This window comes from Capra hircus, chromosome 19, assembly GCF_001704415.2.
Source record: "Capra hircus breed San Clemente chromosome 19, ASM170441v1, whole genome shotgun sequence".
Taxonomy (NCBI): domain Eukaryota; kingdom Metazoa; phylum Chordata; class Mammalia; order Artiodactyla; family Bovidae; genus Capra; species Capra hircus.
The window spans coordinates 33,528,101-33,546,943 of NC_030826.1; the positions used below are offsets into that span (position 1 = coordinate 33,528,101).

The 18,843-nt window shown below is 48.7% G+C and overlaps 1 protein-coding gene across 3 annotated transcripts in view; it reads left to right on the forward strand.

The window, feature by feature from the left end:
- Positions 1–5,194, forward strand: part of ULK2 (unc-51 like autophagy activating kinase 2) — a 55,207-nt gene extending 50,013 nt beyond the window's left edge. For 2 of the 3 annotated variants that reach the window (XM_018064729.1, XM_018064731.1), the window contains 3 exons: positions 264–421; positions 2,289–2,424; positions 2,991–5,194. In XM_018064729.1, coding sequence (XP_017920218.1) covers positions 264–421; positions 2,289–2,424; positions 2,991–3,049 — 353 coding nt within the window. In that variant the 3' untranslated portion in view covers positions 3,050–5,194. The remainder of the gene's footprint in view (positions 1–263; positions 422–2,288; positions 2,425–2,990) is intronic. The other variant, XM_018064730.1, reaches the window with a different exon arrangement.

The window sequence follows — 18,843 nt, forward strand, 5'->3', positions numbered from 1 at the left end:
GGTTTTTGATGAGGGGTCACTGTCTTATTAAGTCTTCTTCAATGGGAAAAGATGCTGGCTTCTCTGTTTTTAACACAGAGCAGTCAGGTGCTTTGTTGTCAGTCCTCTCTTGACTGAGAGAGAGGACATAGGAAAGAATGATTTCCAGGTGCTTTTCTCAGTGATCATTTTGTGTCACTTTCCTTAAGTTAGCAGGAAAGTTGCATGTCACCATGACTCTGTTTCTGAAAGAAAACTGAATTCTTATTTCAACTTTTTTCCAGTTGTCAAAAATCTGAATGAACGATATAAATTCTGCATTAGCATGTGCAAGAAACTGACAGAAAAGCTGAATCGCTTCTTCTCTGACAAACAGAGATTTATTGATGAAATCAACAGTGTAACTGCAGAGAAACTCATCTATAACTGTGCTGTAGAAATGGTAACCCTTTTTAAGGTGTAATATTGTACAGTAATAGTTTTGGTGTTTAAGAGCATCTTTTGAATTGCACACCTGCTTGACATCATCCTTTTAAGCAGAGTTTATGCAGCACCACTCCCAAGTCCCAGGTGTTATGGTACCTCTTCCAGAAGGAGTATTTGGACTGAATTAACATGCAGCAAACATAAGCTGTGTTGGTTACCACTTTTGGTATTAATAAGAGTTTACCATACCACTTAAAAATTGCTAACATTAGGCATGATCTAATCTTTTGATAGTTTGTATCTAAAAGCTTTTGCTGGATCTTTTTCTTCATTTCCCATTGTTTAAGAAATTTGGCTTAAAATGTTAGAAAAAAATTCTGCTCTTTTACCCTATCTGCAAAAATTCATGTGCTCAGATTCCACAACTGACCTCAGTATAGACAAGAAGTTTAACCTACTTTGCCAAATATTTGGTTATATTCGTAGAAATAATTTGTATTCTGTATCTCAAAAGGAAAATTGCCTGAGGTAAGCATGAAATTAGGGGCTGTTAAGTAATTCAGTGGGGAAGAGCTTAATTATTTACCAACTTTATGATTTTTACCATACTGACACAATTGACCTTTCTTGGGCCCAGATTTACCTGAACTCTGAATTGTACTGTTATATTATCCCCTTGGCAGTTTTTTGAAAGTCATTATAATAAAAAGTCATATGAAAATAATTTTGGAATATAAGCTATTAATGAGAATAATATATATTATATTGCTATAAATTGTTGACATGAATAATATTATGCACTGTATCATTTTATACCAAATAAAGAGTTCTTAGGACAAGCTTTATTTTAAAATTTGTGCCAGGACACATGTCCTGTTGTGAGGAGTGACAGTGCTGCTGTCTCTGCTGATGACAGGGCTACGTGCCTCCAACAAATCTCTCCTGGGCCCTGGCTGCCGAGCAGCTTGGGGTCACTCACCTTACATGTGGTTCTTTCTTTCTCCCTCTGTGTCAGGACTTTGATTTTCCATATCCATTTTATTTATCTTATTGTAAGTGGCTTTGCTTTTTGAAAGTGACAGCATACTGACAGGTAAATTAGCACAGTGGATCCCTCACAGACTCAGAGACGAATGAGTAAAGAGAAAATTAGGATGCTGTTGGGAAAACAAAACGCTTATAACCCTGTGAATGACACTGGAGAGGCCTTGCCCCCCTCTCCCACTGCCCAGCTCACTCCTGCTTCTCGTGACTCAGTGTCACTTCCTAGAGGCTCTCCTCACCTTCCCCTCCCTGATAGTCTAGTTAGGTGCCCTTTGAGTGTAGTCCACTGGGTACCATCCAGGGCTTCCTCCTGTGATACCGTGTGGCCCTTGGAGGACAGCCCACACCTTACCTGGACTGTGAGCTTGCCTTCATCATATGCCCACTGCCACATAAATTCAAGAGATGCCCAATAAACGTCTCTGAGTGAATAAATCCCACACACCAGGAAGTCCTTTAACTGAAAGAATCAGCTGATAAATGGCTTTTAACATCATTTAATTATTTCATTGTAACAAAATCTGCTTTAATGAAATGCCAGGTTACTAGTATGGAAGTGTATATTTAAAGTAAACTTTTTATTGAAGTCAGATATGAGCCAGTTTAGAAGTGTTAAACCTTAGGAGTTTTGAGTCTCTGAGTTCAAGAAGGTTATGTTTGAATGCAGTCAGTAACTCTTTTGTCAAGAAGCTTTTCCTTTATATCATTCACCCAGTAAGTTGTATTATTTTGTCAAAATGTATTAATTTTAGAGAGATTCCATTTAAAGCTACATTGTGCACATGGATTCATATTTTCTTGGAAAAACTGAGAACCTTATCTTTTTTCACTGGTTCCAGGTTCAAGCTGCAGCCTTGGATGAAATGTTTCAGCAGACTGAAGATATTGTTTATCGCTATCATAAAGCAGCCCTTCTTCTGGAGGGCTTAACTAAGATTCTTCAGGACCCAGCAGACATTGAAAACATCCACAGATGTGAGTTGACTTGGAAAGTAGTGTGTTTGCTGATTGCATCTCCTTGTCTTCTCCTGGTGCAGCAGGAAGACCCTGGGGTGTGCAGTGCCCTGCCCAAGGGGATTGCATCTTGGTTTCCCAACCTTGGGCTAGTCACATCCCCCTTCCGTGGCCCCAGTTTCTTCTGTGAGATGAGGGACAAGGCCTGCCTTGCAGAGCTGTTGTGAGGAGTAGATACGAGGCTTGTGAAGAGCAGATGAGGAGGTGGTGGGCCTCTTGGAGGAGGTGTGGTCATCCACATTCTGAAGAGCAACCAGGGACTGGCAGTTCTATACTTACTAGCAGTTTAGAGCAAACTAGCTGTTAAAATCTACATGTTCTTCGTTTGACTCGCTAATCTAGGTTTTACACCGTGCAGCACTAAGCTAGACAATTACCAGGCAGAAAGAAGAAAAAGCACTAGAACTGTTAACTTTGGGGCAAAGATAGGACAGAAGTGAGGGTGGAGGTGGAGAGATTTTTCTCAGTGGTGATTCTTTCCTCAGTTTTGAAATATTAATGGCATTTATCATGGATTTTATTTCTAGATAAATCTAGTATTGAAAGAAGATTGTCAGCACTCTGCTATAGCACCTCAGCCTTGTGAGCAGCAGCAGGCCTGCCCCCAGGACCAGCGGTGGGTGTCAGGTGATGCCATTGGGAGCACAGCTTGGGTCCTGTCGCCCCACTCTTACATGGTGACTACCAAAGAGCACGCAGTGGTTTCACAAAGGAAAACCAATCCCAGAACTACATATTGTAGGAGGTCTGCCTAACCAGAGAAGTCACCCCTTCCCTTTCTCTTTATAGAAGCAGATGCAAAAGTGTTCCACTGGGCTTTCGGTTTGATTTCGGTAAATAAACATACCTTAGAACTAGAGTCACCAATATGGTTACTGTTAAGGAGAGTTAGCATGAGGTGATGAGTGGCTCTTTGTACTAGCCACCAGAGCACAGTGTGGGACTCCTCGTATTCACTGAGGCGTGAAGTAAAAGCCCCATCTCCTCCGGGCAGTTCAGTTCTCGGGGTGAGTTTGTCTGAGTCTGAGCAAGCACCCATAAACAGCTCAGGAAGAAATAGCTTAAGAAGGAGTGAAAGATGACTCTTGGAAGATATTGTGAAATCTTCAATTTGAGCTAACATGGACATATATTAATAATCTTCCAAAATCTTTCATATTGCACTAATTTATTAAAACAACTGTATTGGATTTTGCAATTTAAAACTAACTGAGGCACAATGGACTTGTTTAGAGTATTTTACTTGATTATATATGCGTACCCTTTCTAGAATTCACATGTAATCTCTCGTGGACTTTTCAGTGGTAAAGACTTGTGTTTTATGAGCCTCTGCATTTTCTTAACCTGTTCATCTACGCCTACAGGTTTTCTCTCACTGATGTTTTTAAGTTGCTGGTTGTCTGCTTTAGTTTGCATTTTTTTTACTGTGCATGCGTAATGTGCATTCATGCCTGTGACCGCTAGGTTTATTCGGGCAGCACTGGAACAAGTGGCAGGCCAGAGATACACCCAAGAATTGCAGTAGGGCCAAAACAGAGTTGGTGACCTCTAGGCTTTTTAGTGATGTGGAGTTTTACATGAAGTCAGTGAAAAATGAGGTTTGTTTTCTCTTAGGATAAGGGGCGGCTCTCTCCAGCCCGTGTGCGTTTTCCTGTTAATCCCGGCAGTCCACCAGGGAGCTAGTCGTGGAGAATGTGGGCCCTTAACGTCCCTGCAGAAACGGTGCCCACGCAATCGATGATTTGGTTTCTTTGACTTACGTGCTTGGATACTTGAACAAACCATTCTCCAGTTTTAATCCTCTTAGATGATATCATCTAAACTTGGACAAATTGCACAGAAGCTCTTTGGCATTAATCTAATTTAGTGTACTGATAAAAACAAAAACAAGGTTTTCCTTTGACAAAGTAATGTAATTTTTACCTTATTTATCTGTATAAAATTCCAGCAGTTAATTTGAACATTTATTTATATGATGTTTGTATTTTTAGGTCTTTAATACGGTGTTTCTACCTCTCATTTGTAACTGCATGCATTACTCTTGAAACTAGGTAAAACTCACTGAATTGTGTAGTAGCCTTTTTATTATTGCCTGTACAGATGTATACTAAGATAAATAAAACTGACCAGGTGTTTCTAGGACAAGGCTGGGTCCCTGTGACGTGGCTTGTCAGACCAACTCCTTCCTCAGTGAGTTTGGAGGCTGGGTGGTTAACACACATTGCCCCAGGACTTCAGGTTGTGGTGACAGTTCTGCAGGCTATGGGAGCAGGGCTATGCTGGGGGCCCCCCTCCCCCAGCAGGGTGACAAGCACCATTACCAGTGATGCTCTAGTTTGTACCACTGTTTTGAGTGTAAAGGGCAGTTTCTTGTATGTTCTCTGTTACCACCTAGGTTATCTCAGTTGATCCTCCAAAGGGGGTGGGTGCATTCTGGCCCCTCCTCCCCTTTCCCGTTTGTTTTAAACACAGGACGGAATGAGTTCACAGTGAGGAAATGCTTGGTCTGCCATCAGTACCTAGGGAGTAGTCTCCAAGTGCATTCTTCTTCTTGTGCGAGAAAAGTCAGGTGGTAGGTGGTGTATGTGTGAAACCCTGCGGTCTGAACAGCAGAAAACAAACTGTAAATGCAGGAATAATGATTCTGATTATATTTCCATTATCAAGGCCAATTGTTTTAAGAGATTTTGCCTTGATTATAGCAATAATAAACAAATGCTTTATGTTTCCATGTGTATCTTTTGATTTTTCTATCGTTTGTTTCATGAAATGGAAATGGACCAGTCCATACATTCATGGATTGACATCTGGAAAGTTATGGACAGTACAAATGCAGGTAGAGGAGTAATCCGTGAATGTGCTAGCTGGCTGTTCCTGTTGTAAGGATTTGCCTGAGCTGGGCCTACGCTGGGCCTGAGGGATGATGCCCACACCCGCTTCTCCTCAAGAGGAAGAGCCAGAGTGCCCTTCTGTCATTCCGCCCTCCCTGGGGTCGAGAAGAGGAGGCTAGAGAAAAGGTTACTGTTTGGGCTGGATGGGCTCAGTCCCCACAGGTAACAGGAGGGGAGTCAAGCTGGACACCATGGATGTGAAGTTGTTACTTGGCTCTAGAAGGCCCGTGAGGTGATGGGGGGACTTGTGTATGGGCCTTGGAGGAAGTCTTGCTGCTTCCGCCACAGCCTCCGCAAGCAGTCACCTGTTCTCACTGGGACTGAGTGAACTTGTATTGTTCCAGGAGGCTACCTGCTGCTGGGGAGCTTGGCGTCTTCCCTCCCTGACAGACACCACCTGGAAGTATCGTGTCTGCTCTGCACGCGAGGAGATGACTCTGGCTGTGCCCTGAGCCCCAAGTCTGCAGCCGTGGAGGCTCCTGAGTGCTGCCTGAGTCTCCTTGTTTGTCCTAGCCCTGGCAGGAACACTGTGGGCAAGGGGTCAGGATGGCCAGGTCCTCACACAAACAGAGGAGACTCATCACAGTGGCCCACCTGGAAAAGCACCCACCATGGGAAATAACCGGTAGCCCCTAAAGTTTCAGCCTTTGTGGACAAGGCAGGGTCAAACAGGTGAAGGGTCATGGTAGGCCAGTACGCAGACTGTTCTGGAGGAAGGGGCCAAGGCTTCAGGTCCCCTTCCCCAGGGCCTTGCTTGGCCGGTTAGTAATCTGCCATGTAAATCTTTGTTTTGGCCATTCAGTGTGTCCTTTTTAAAGAGCCTTTGGAGTGGATCTGAGTGAGGTCACCGAGCCCTGGGCTTCCTCTCCTCCTCCCACTCCCAGGCTGTTGCATCTTGGCTGTTCTCTGCCTCCTTGGGTGCAGCTCTCTTGGTCTCAGACTTCCTCTTGCAGTGGTGGCCCCTTGACACATTCCTTCCTCGCCTCTCCCTCCCAACAATCTCCAGTCTGGAGGCTTCTGTGAGTGGCGGGGTAAAAAGTCCCTGGTATGGACTGGCTGAGGGTCCTAGTCTCTGGGCTCAGATGGGGGATGGATCTGAGCCAGGCAGGGGGGCTCTGAGGGAGGCTGAGGCTGGGGACCCTTCTCCAGTCACAGGCTGTCTCCTCATCGTGTCTGGTGTTCAGAGATGTGAGTCCTCCGTGGACTCTGGACACTGAAGATATGGAATAAAATCTGATTTCTCAGACCAGCTGACCTTGAGCACATGTCAACATTTAAGAGGTCGCTCACAGAGGAGCCAGCTTGTGACCAGAGCATGTCAGTCCAGAGAGGATATGAAAACTGGGGGATTCTTGGGAACAGATGCTTGTTACGTAAGGGGCTTGTTTACTCCCACATGGGTCCCAGCTTCCTTCCACATGGTCACGAACACATCATCTGCTCTGCAGCATCCTGTCCAGGAGGCTGGACAGGATGCCCCGTGGTGCCCACTTGCTCCATTCAGGACTGAATGGCCAGCACCTTCGGCAGCTACTCAGCCCTGCTGCTGAGCTGCAAAGCAACCAGATGACACCTGAAATTTGAATATCACATAACTTACATGTCACAAAATCTCTTTTTTTTAATATCCACTTTAAATGTATAAGAACCAGGCTTAATCTGCAGGCTGTTGTGTGTGTTCCCGGTGCTCGGGTGAAGCACAGAAGAGCCCGGCGTTGAGGTGCGCATGGTGGCAGGGACAGGCCCCTGGGGATGTGTGCCCCCCCCACCCATGTATCAGTTAACCCGGATGTGGACGGTCCACATCTGGGCCAGCAGCACAGCCCTGGTGATGATTCCGACCTTAAACATTTCACTGGATGGTTAGTAAATACACAGGATGCAGAGTTTGCATGATTATTAGTTTTGGAGCATCTGGAGACACTTACTTTTCTGGTCCTTGGACAAGTGAGGCCCCTTTCACTCATGCTGTGTGGCCTTGGGCAGATCCCTCGCCTTCTTGCAGCTTTGCTTTTCCATCCAGTGAAGATGATCACAGGGGCACCTACTCATACGGTTCTGGTGGGGAAAACGCCCCACAGACAGAAGGGCACTGAAGGGCCTGAGGAAAACCTAGGAGCAGGGGCTTACAGGCTTACGCAGGTACCTATTCAGCCCTGCTCCCCAGAAGCCCAGCTCACTTCTGAGAGGAGCAGGAAGGCAAGTCCTGGGCCCCCTTCCTTCAGAGAAACCACCCCGAAGACCCCTGGGCCCCTCCAGGAGCTTGTGCGATCAGCCTTTCTCTTGAGAGTAGTGGGGCATGGCGTCCCAAAGGAGAGACAAAAGGGTCTCCAGGGGAAAGGCTGGTCCAGGTCTCCCCCTGACTTCTGCCTCCAGGGGCCTTCATGCTCCTGTGTTGAGGACAGCCCTGAAGGGGCTTCGGTGGGTGAGAATGGCCAGGCCTCCAGCCAACAGGGTGAAGTAGGAACAACTCTTGAGTTGCTGTACACTTGGATTTAGGGGTGACTCCCTGGAGTGGAAGAGGAGGGGTCTTTGTGAGGCAGGGTCTAGAGGAGGCATCACCTCTTCTGTGAGAGGTGTGTCCTAGGCCAGAGGCTGATGGATAAATTTCAAGAAACTGCAATGTTTGACTTCAAAGTTGGTCTCTTCCTACTTACACACCTGCCATGCTGGGACTGCAGCAATGCGAGGCTTGACTGCTCTCTCAGGGTGTACCTTTCAGACAGGACCGATAACCACATGGCGAGTGCCGTGAATGCCATGAAGGAGAGAGGGACAGTGTCATTGCTGTGGGTGGGCTCACGGTGGGGGTGATGGAGCCAAAGTCAGGAAAAGATGAGTAGCCATTGCCCAGGTTAAGGAAGGAGGCGGGGGTGTTCTGAGAGCAGGACTAGCCTGTGCAAAGGCCCTGTGGCAGGGAAACCTGCCTTAATGGAGGCAGTGACAAGACAGCAGTCCTCTGACCCAGCACCATGTGCTTTTTGTAGCACAGTAACCAGTTTCTGAAATTGCCCTGTTTATGCTTTTACTTGCTATTCTGCTCACCTCACTAAAGTGTCATCTCTCTCCAGCCAGGAATCTGTCTTATTAATAATGCACCGAGTTCCTAGAACATTTCTTGGCAAAGAGCAGGTGCTCAAAACATATTTGTGGAAAATGATGGTGGCATTTATGATTTTGGTGGTGGTGGTGGTAGTGATGGTGGTGGTGAGGAGGATGATGCTGGTGGGTATGTGGGGATGGTGGTGGTGATGTTGCTGTTGGTGGGTATGGTAGTGACAGTGGCGATATCCACATTCCAGGCAGATAGACACCGTTTGTCTATCTGGATGTCGTCACACATCCAGCAACTTCTACGTGAGCATGTATAGATCTCGCAGGGCCTGGGAGGGGACTGAAGGTGCTTGCTGACTCTCACGGTGGTCAGTGCCCACATCAGGATCTGCCTCAGGCAAGCTCCCTGGAGCCCACTTCCTGACACGCCCCCACAAGATGCAGATACAGCAATGACTCTGCTTGGGCACAGGGACTCTTTTACGCACCTCTTTGCACATGTGAGTGCATCCATCCTGTGATGGACACAGGCTCTCGTCACCGGCCCTGCCTGACCAGAGGTCAGTGCATCGGGTCAAAGTGTGCAGCTAGGAAGGCTGGAGAGGCCCCCTCAGAGCTGTGGGAAGGTTTGACACAGGCGGGTGGCCTGGTTGCACTGGCAGCTTGGAGAAAAGATGGGAAGCGGCATAAGTGGACACAGGGACACCCCCTGAAATGTCTTCAAAGGAGAAAGTGCCTGGTTTCTAGAGACAGGGAGGAGATAAAACCCATGTAACTTGGAGATAAACAGGATGAGGGTGTATCCAGGAGGGTTCTCTGTTGCTAGGAATTGTGTATGAGATTGTTTTTGCCGTGTAACAAAACCATTCCAAGAACAGTAGCTTCACACAGTGAGCACACCTGATTCTCACAGTTCTGTGGTCCAGCTGAATGGCTCTGGTTGGCTTTGCATGGCTGGTGCTCAGTGGCCTGGGGGCCCTCACCTGTGTTTGTGGGTTTGCTTGACGTTCTGCTGTCGACTGCTGGCCCAACCCCATTCAGGAGTGCCTGGTGTCAGAGGACGAGCCCTGGACACTCAGTCCTCAGCCCTGACTAGGATCTGTTAGTGTCCCATTGGCCGAGTCCAGGGTCAACGTGGGAAGTAGAGTCCACCTCAGGGGGAGCACAGCCCTGTGCGCCTAGGGGTGGTGGGGGCAGAGTCCTTGCAGCTGCCATGCATGGAAAGGACCCCAGCTGGTTTAAGCAGGATGGAATTGGTAAAACACAAATATTTGTAAGAAAAATCTTGGGGAGGCCTGGGAATAGGATCAGAGCTGAGGACATGCAGAATGGATGTCATTGCACTGCTGTACCCCTCGTCCACTGCTGCTCTGGGGGCTTGATCCTGTGGCGACTCCACCTCGTGTGCAGAGAAGACCCAGGGCCACTTTGCACCTCCTGGGTCACACAAAAGACCCTGTTTGCAAGGCAGGTAGAGCTCAGGCCCAGTCATCGCCTTTGCATGGATTGGAGAGGCCAAGGGTAAGGATCTACACAGAAATGTGGGTGGTGTCCTGAGGGGTCAGGGCCTAGAAGAAGGGAGACCTGGAAATCCGATGTGAGGGGGTCTGGGGGTGGCCCATGCCGATGACCTAGGGAGCAGGCACACAGCGTTGTGTTTCATGTCAGTGGCCACCAGGGGGAGCGCCAGGCAAACCAGGTCGCAGATGACTCATCCAGAGGTGGACCAGCCTTATTTCCAGACCCCGGTGCTGGCGTTGGCGCCAGAAGCCACAACCAGTGGCCCAAGTGCCCAGCGTGCAGCAGCCCCGCCGCTGACCTCCAGGCTGGCTCTCAAGAGGCCCACAGCAGCAAGCATGCAGGGTGGAGTGGTCACCAGGTCAGCACCCCACCTCCTGTGGGCTCCCCTTTTCTGTCTCGTGCTCCCTGGACACTTCCCAGCCAAATCCTGCATGGGAGCTCGGCTCCTCACCGCGAGGGCCTCCTCTCTCAGTGTCTGAGAACTGACTGGTCCCGTTTCCCTGTGGATGATGATGATTCTTTTTATAAGTACTTTGTGTCTGTTGCAGAAATCCTTACAAAGAACAAACTTTCCATCACCTCAGAGATTATATTAACATTTTGGTTCATCCACTCAGATGACCTCCCTGTGTAAACGACATCTTTTATAAAAATGCAGTTATAGAAATTATACTGTTTAAAAACTTGTGTATGAAGGTATTATGCGCAGCTGCCCTTTTTCAGGATCTGAAGCCTTTTCTCGAGTGGCTGCACCTTCATTTATCTCACTGGTCCAAACCTGAAGGGTCTGAGGGCTGTTCTGATCTGTGCTATTCATCAGCAATGCTACAGTGAGGCTGCTGGCACCTGGCGGTTCACTCCTTCAAGTTTCCTCGATAAATTCCTCTGCTGAAGCTGCACCCGAACCCATTGCCTCTTGCCCCCACTGTTCCAGCCCATGGTTTCTGGGGTATTCCATCCTGTTATCCCTTCTGTGGCTCTCAGGGTGCCCCTCGTCAGCTGCATCCCACAGAAAACACTCCCACGGCCAGCAGACACTTAGCATGGACGCCCCATGTTTCTTCTTTAGATAGGAGGAAATTCTCTCTGTGTGATGTGATATCAATGGATACAGGTCACGATCCATGTGTCCACACCCACAGGAGGTCAATTCTGGGCTCTGAGCGGTGATGACGTGTCCACGGAGCTTCATCAACTGTGACAGATATACCCACCGATGGGGATGTTGCTGGTGTCTGTGTGGTGGCAGGGGATGCACAGGAAGTCCCTTACTTTCCCTCCACATTTGCTGTGCCCAAAACTGCTCTAAAAGTAGCTTTAATTGTAAACAATGAAGTGTTTGGGGTATTCAGAAATATATAAAAATACTTAACACTGTTCCTTCCACCCAGCTTTAGAAATTATGTACACAGAAAGCCCTTGGTACATTACCACCCCTCTCCTGGTCTATTCCTCTCTATGCCGCGAAAGGTCACCGCTGTCCAGATTCGGCTTGTCGTCATTCACCCGTGTCTCAGCAAGTCCAGCCTCGCTCACTTGAAGCCAGAGCTGGTTTACATCTGGACCTGCTTCCTCTGATCCGCTGCACCTGGAGCCTCCACCCTGCCCGCGGGCATGGCGGGGGCTGGCTCTGCCCTTTGTCCACCCCAGCACCAGCAACTGGGAAGGGGGATCAGTAGATGGTGCTCATATGTTTGCTGCATTCCTGGGTCCATGTGGATGGGCTTTTTTTTTTTTTTAATTTGTTGTGTTAAAACCTGCACGACATGAAGTTTAGCATCTTCACCGTTTTCAAGTGCACAGCTCAGAGGCAGTAAGCACGTGCACACTGTTGTACAGTCACCACCACCACCATCTCCAGAACCTTCTCTTTCCAAACTGAATCTCTGTCCCCATTACACCCTCACTCCGCACCCCTCCCCTGTCCTCCTTTCCGTCTCTGGAATCACGTAGTCTGTCGTCCTGTGACCGGTGTCATTCAGCACAGTGCTTTCCAGGCTCATCCACATTGGAGCAGGGGTCAGGATCGCCTCCCTGTTTAAAGCTGAGTTAGTATAGTAGTGGTGCAGTGCTTTTGACCAGGCCATGCTCTCTGTAGAGGCTCTGTGGTTCCGAGGGCAGCTGTCGACCCCTCCCTAGAAACCCCAGCATGGACTCAGGGAAGTCTTCGTGTGTGGCAATCCAGGAATTACCAACTCTCCAGCCCCCGCGGGGGGTCCCAGAGTCTGAATTGCCCCCTCCCCTTGGGCTCCAGCTGTTCTTCCTTTGTGCATTCTGGCTTTTCACCCATGGAGACTTCACCCAGAGTTGAGGGAGAGAACTGACTCCCTCGTCTTCTCCAGCATCTCACTGCCATAGAAACAGAAAACTAGAAAGTATAGCACCTGTAAGAGTTGAGGAAGTCGTGAGCCTAACGGGGGACTGTGGCCTTTCCCTCCTCCCAAACACCCCCGAAGGATGGCGTCCCCACCCCTCCAAGCCCACTGAGGGGGAGCCCCAAGAGAGATGGGGGTGCCTGCAAAAGGGACATCTCCTCACACAGGGGCCTTGTTGAACTACCCTCACCTGAGCTGATGGAACTGGAGAGACGGCTAGTCAGAGGGCCCGTTTAGGTCATGAGGATGTGAGTTTCCTCCAGCTGACTGCGCTGTGAGGAAGCATGGCCTCAGACCATCTTGCTGATACCCGGGGAGCCTCAGCCAGCTGAGGGGACCCACAGATGATGCTGTGGAGGGTGGGGCAGGGGCAGAGAGGACTGGAAACCCCTTTCCTGGTAACTGGGTGGAGGCAGGAGCTGTGGGGCCCCTGGACACCCACAGAGGCTGCCAGGAGCACTAGGTAACGGTAAGTAGCAAAGACTCTGCCCTGGTTCACTCTCCTGCCAGCAAAACTCCGTCCCCCTCACCGCCACCCCTGCAGTGGACAGAGCCTCGGGATGTCGGAGGGGAGCGAGCTAGGTCTGTCCTCTTCCTGGGGACATGGGCCAGAGCTGAGCTGGCACAGGCCGTGCACTGAGATCAAAGTGCTTAGTTAGCCTGGACGGAGCTTTGGGCACCGGAAATTGACCAGAAAGTGATGGGAGCCTCTTGGAATGTTTGAAGGGGTGGAAAATAAAGATCTGAGGAGGCCCAGCTGGAGCTGAACTGAGAACAAATTGAAAAGCCATTTTGTATTCATACTTCACTTGGTCCAAATTTTTGTGTAGAACTAAAAGCACGAGACTCTCCAAGGGGTGAGGAAAGAGCAAAGGACACATGCTGGGGGAGTGTGGAAAGTGATTCACCTGAATGTCAGGACAGAAGGGGGATTCCTCGAGGGCCTCCTGGGGCAGCAGAGGCACAGGCCAGCGTAGGGACAGAAACTTGGGATTTTGCTCTCCTCACTTGTAGGAAAGTGTGCATCTGATTACAGAGCTGGGAGGAAGGGGACCATCAAGGCCATGCAGGGGAGAAGCGCTAACAGATCAACAGGGAAAGTAGGGAACAGGGACCATCAGAGAGGAGAGAACAACACGAAGAGTGGGCGCTAAGGAAATGGGAAGAATATAATGGAAAGTTCCAGGAAGACTGTCAGGCGGGCATCTAAGACCAACCTACCGTCCGTCATTTACAAGAAATGCATAAAACAGCAGGATAAATGGCTGGAGGTAATGAGGTATGCAGACAGGTGCAAGCAAAAATAATGCAGGAACAGCTGTATTCACATCAGATAAGGTGGCATTTATGGCTGAAGCGTGAAGAGAAAAGGCAAAAATCATAAGGAGGGCCAGTCGTAAAGTTGTATGAGCAAAGCAAACTGTGGTTAAATATACACAGCAGAAGTATTGTAAGGACAGTTGGATAAAAATACAGTTAACCGTGAGAGGTTTTTATACACATTGCCTAGAGTTAGACCAAGTAAATAAAAAGGAATAGTGTCCAGAAATAATTAGTACATTTGATAGGTAAAGATTCTTACAGCTATGAACAGAAAACATACCTCTCATTCGTATGTCCCTGGCATGGCTACAAAGATTATGTGACCACAAACAAAGCCTGAACCAATACAGGAAAGCAGAGAAGAGAGATAAAGTTTATCATAATCTGAGAAAGTTGTCAGTAACTAATAAAGATGTGACGAATATAATGTTAACTGCTTTGATAATAGGAAAGTGTGTTAGTTGCTCAGTCGTGTCCAACTCTTTGTGACCTGTAGCCTGCCAGGCTCCTCTGTGCATGGGATTCTCCAGGCAAGAATGCTGGAGTGGGTCCCTGATTAATGGGAAACACGCTTCTAAAAAGACAGGCCATCAAGGAGGAAATTAAAAACTATTAGAAAGCAGTGAAAATAGGAATGTTACATTCTCCAGGACATGGCAAAACCACATTCAGTGGAAAATAAAATGACTTAAAAGCCATCTGTATTAAAATAGAAAAACAAAAGTCCAAGGACCTACTTTTTCAGTTTAAGTACAAAAGAAAACTGCTTGCATGCTTAGTTGCATCTGACTCTTTGCAACCCCTTGGACTGTAGCCCACCAGGTTCCTCTGTGAAGTGTGTTGCCATTCCCTTCTCCAGGGGATTTTCCGGACCCAGGGATTGCACCTGGGTCTGCTGCACTGGCAGGTGAATCCTTTGCTGTCTGAGCCGCCTGGGAAGCCCACAAAAGGGAAGTAGGAAGATGGAATTGATGAAGAACAGAAATGAATCAGAAACCTACCTGCACACTTCTCTTAGAAGATAAGTGGGGCCTAGCCTTTGTGAACACCGAGGAGCAGAAGAGCCATGGCTCGCCCAGACTTCCTTTCCTTGTGAATGAAGAATGAGTCACAGAGCCACACAAGGCTAAGGTTCCGCCGAAAGGAGGCATGATGGCAGTCAGGAGAGGAAAGCACGTTGAGGGAATGGGTGATGCCGAAGGGTGTGAACCTCCAAAGGAGGCTGAGGAATCAGTGCCAGGTGAGCCCTGGCTCCATCACTCACGCACCGTGTGACCTTAGGCCAATTACTTAGCCTCTCAGTGCTTCTGTTTCCTCATCTATGCTGCTGCTAAGTCGCTTCAGTCGTGTCCGACTCTGTGCGACCCCATAGACGGAAGCCCACCAGGCTCCCCCGTCCCTGGGATTCTCCAGGCAAGAACACTGGAGTGGGTTGCCATTTCCTTCTCCAATGCGTGAAAGTGAAAAGTGAAAGGGGGGGTTGCTAAGAGTCAGACACGACTGAGCCTACCAGGCTTTGCCATCCATGGGATTTTCCAGGCAAGAGTACTAGAGTGGGGTGCCATTGCCTTCTCCATTCCTCATCTATAAACTGGACAAGATAACTGTTCCTACCCCTTGGGCAGTTATGAGGATTAAATGGGCTCATATAGGGAATGTGTGCACTAAGCCTCTCGACGGGCTCAGAGTAAATGATAAAATACTGCAACTCTAGATGAACCATGCAGGGTGGGAGAGAGCCTGCCTCGTTCAAACTAAATCATATTTCTTGGCTGTGCAGACACTCATCATAAGCAGAGATGCCATAAATCCAGTCCCCGGACAAAAGACAGATGGAGGAAAATAGTACTAGTGACCCACCGGCTGTCACAGCAGGAGCTCCTAAACATGAACAAGGAAAACACAGAACAGAAGTAGCCTGGGAGGCCACTTGGGGCACATGTGTGAGGACGCCCCCAGCACGGGGTCAGGGAACAGCCAAGAAATGAGAACACGGGGCGCCGGCAGCCCGATTGGACCATGGCCTAGACGGCCCGCTGGCCTCTGGGGACCGCCATCAGTCAACAGGCAGGAGATCAAAAATGCCAACATTCCTGGGAGTCTGTTACAAAGAAACAAAAACACCAGTAAGTTCAAGGAGGCTTCTGGAGCATAGGTCAAAGCTGGTGGCTTCCCCCAGCAGGGAGCATTCTGGTCCCATCACATCAGACTTTGTGGATATTAGTGCTGAACGGCTACAAGAGGGGACAGAGTGGACCCCGTTGTCCCCTGCCTGGACGGTGGGGAATTGTGCCCACCACTCAGAGGCAACACAACACCACCGGGGATCAGAATCCGTGTTCCGTGAGACCCTGTCTTAAAAACGGGACAGCCGCCAGTGTGTCTTGCACGTTTAACTTTATCAGATGTTATCTAAGGATTGGGACAAAGATAGCCACCAGTGTGTCTTGCACATTTAACTTTATCAGATGTTATGTAAGGATTAGGACAAATTCCACAACATGCTGGAATTTGCAGGGCGCTGATGGGGGGAGAGGCAAGCCAGGTTCAGTGAGAAAGGAACCCGTGTCTCTAAAAACCAGTCACCACATTTGTGCAGGTTCACAAAACTATATCTGTGGGATCATCATGCAGAAATAAACAGATACTTGCCCCTTTTAGAGTAATTATTAAACTTGGTGTGCAATGGAGTGCACTCTCTGTGTTCATCTGTAGTCAGGGTGCGGCTTCCCACACTCAGAGGAGCAGGTGTGCCAGGCGGGCCACAGCCTGCCCTCCAGCGGACGTGCAGGGGCTCCGGGCAGGGTTCGGGCCAGGAGCCCAGTTCACTGTGACTTGCATTTTGTTGCTGCAGGCTGGCGCTAGCCCTGGGCTGCCCTTGGTTCAGGCTCAGCCCTGGCTTCCTGGATGCTGCCTCGGAGTCTGCAGGGTATGAAGGCCAGGGCCAGGTGACAGTGGGGCACCTTGGCAGCACCCTTTGGGGAGCTGCCTGCCTGCTCCCACTACCTCCCAGGGGTGCAAACCTGTACCTTCTCCGACCCAAGTCTCAGCCCTCGGGGTGGATAGAAGTTCCTTCCTGCATTTTCCTGGACATGCAGCCAGCCTCGCTCACCTTGCTGCTCCCAGGAGAGGCTCTGTAAACAGTCATTGAAATCCCAGTGTCCTCTAGTGGCTCAGTGTCCAGCTGCTGACTGAAGGAACCCAGGACAGGGAACCCTCAGGTCAGGAATGGAGTGCTGTTGGGCAAAGCCAAGTCCAGCCTGCCCCACACACCCTGGCACCCTCACTCCCTTCAGGCCCTGGCAGTCAGCCCTCTAGGTCAGTGAGCCCACACTGCACTGCATCTGGAAGTTTATATGGCAGGTGCACAGCTGGATCTCAGTGGACTCTGATGCACTGGAAGCCCAGGGTCTTAACCACTGGACTTCCAGGGAAGTCCCACGCTTCAGCTTTTGATGTGGTCCACTTACCTTTTTTTTTTTTTTTTTTTGGTTGCTTGTGCTTTTGGTTGTCTATCTAAGAAACCATTGCCTAATATAAGGACATGAAGATTTACTCCTGTGTTTTCCTGTAGTATGAAAGGCAAATATGGCTTAGATGGTAAAGAATCTGCCTACAATGTGGGAGACCCAGGTTGGCTCTCTGGGTCAGGAAGATCCCCTGGAGAAGGGAATGGCAATCTACTCCAGTATTCTTGCCTGGGGAATGCCATGGACAGAGGAGTCTGGTATGCTACAGCCCATGGGGTCCCAAAGAATTGGACATGACTGAACAACTAACACTTTCTTGTAGCTTTAGCTCTTACATTTAGGTGGATGATACGTTTTGAGTTAATTTTTGCATATGGTGTGGGGTAAGGGTCCAAGTTCATCCTTTTGCATGTAGATATTCCATTGTGCAATGCTATTTGTTGGAAAGACCATTCTCTCCTTGCTGAATTGTCTTGGCAGCCTTGTCAAAAGTCAGTTGGCTATATGTGTAACAGTTTATCTCTGGATTCAGCTCTGTTCCATTGATCTATGCGTGCATGCTAAGTTGCTTCAGTTGTTTCTGAATCTTTGTGATCCCATGGACTGTAGCCCACCAAGCTTCTCTGTCCATGGGATTCTCCAGACAAGAATACTGGAGTGGGTGCCATTTCCTTCTCCAGGGGATCTTCCTGACCCAGGGATGGAACCCATGTGTCTTATGTCTCCTGGATTCTTTACCACTAGTGCCACCTGGGAAGCCCCTCCACTGATCTGAATGTTTGTTTTATGTCAGCACCACAATCTTCTTTTTTTTGGCTGCACCATGCAGCATGTTGGATCTAGTTCCCTGATCAGGGATCAAACCTGTGCTTCCTGCAATGGAAGCTCAGAGTCTTAACCACTGGACCCCCCAGAGAAGTCCCAGCAGCATCACCATCTTGCAGCTTTGTCATAGTTTTGAAATTGACTCTCTACCTTTGTTCTTCTTTTTCAAGATTGTTCTGTCTATTCTGGGTCCCTTGCGTTTACATAGAAACTTTAAAGTCAGTTTTTTATTCCTGCAAAAAAAAACACCCCAAAACTGGGATTTTAACAGGAATTGTATTGACTCTGTAAATCAATTTGGACAGTATTGTCACGTTAATGTTACATTTTCTGATCCATGACATGTGATTTCATTTATTTAGATCTTTAATTTTTTTTTAACAAAGTGTGGCAGTTTTCAGCGTATAACTCTTACACTTCTTTTGTTGAATTTACACTTACTTCCCCTCTTCAATGCTGCTGTACAGGGAACTGATCCTGCTGGTTGGCATCTTCCTAGCTGTTCCTCCCTGGCACCCTTCCTCTTTCTATCTAGTTACTTGGAACCAGATCTCCAGGTTGGTTGGAACCAGCTGTGTACTGAGAACCAGAGCGTTCGGAAGGAGGGCAGGAGGGCTCCACCACAAGGAGCCCTTCCTCGGATATGTCCCTTCCCATTGGGGTTGCTTTGGCTGCATATCTCTTCCAGGGAGACGGCTTGGACTGAGTGAGTCAGCCTGGGCTTTGGTGGGTCCAAAGGCTGGTTCTGCCACCTGTGAGTGATGGGAACTTGGACCAACGTTCTTTGAGCCTCCTTTCCCTCTTTATAAAATGGGGGGGAGGTGGTGATACCTTCCTGTAGAATTGTCATCAGAGGCCCCATGTGTCCAGCCACAGCACAAAGTGACTGCTGCCTGAGTGGTGGCCGTGATGATCACAGGC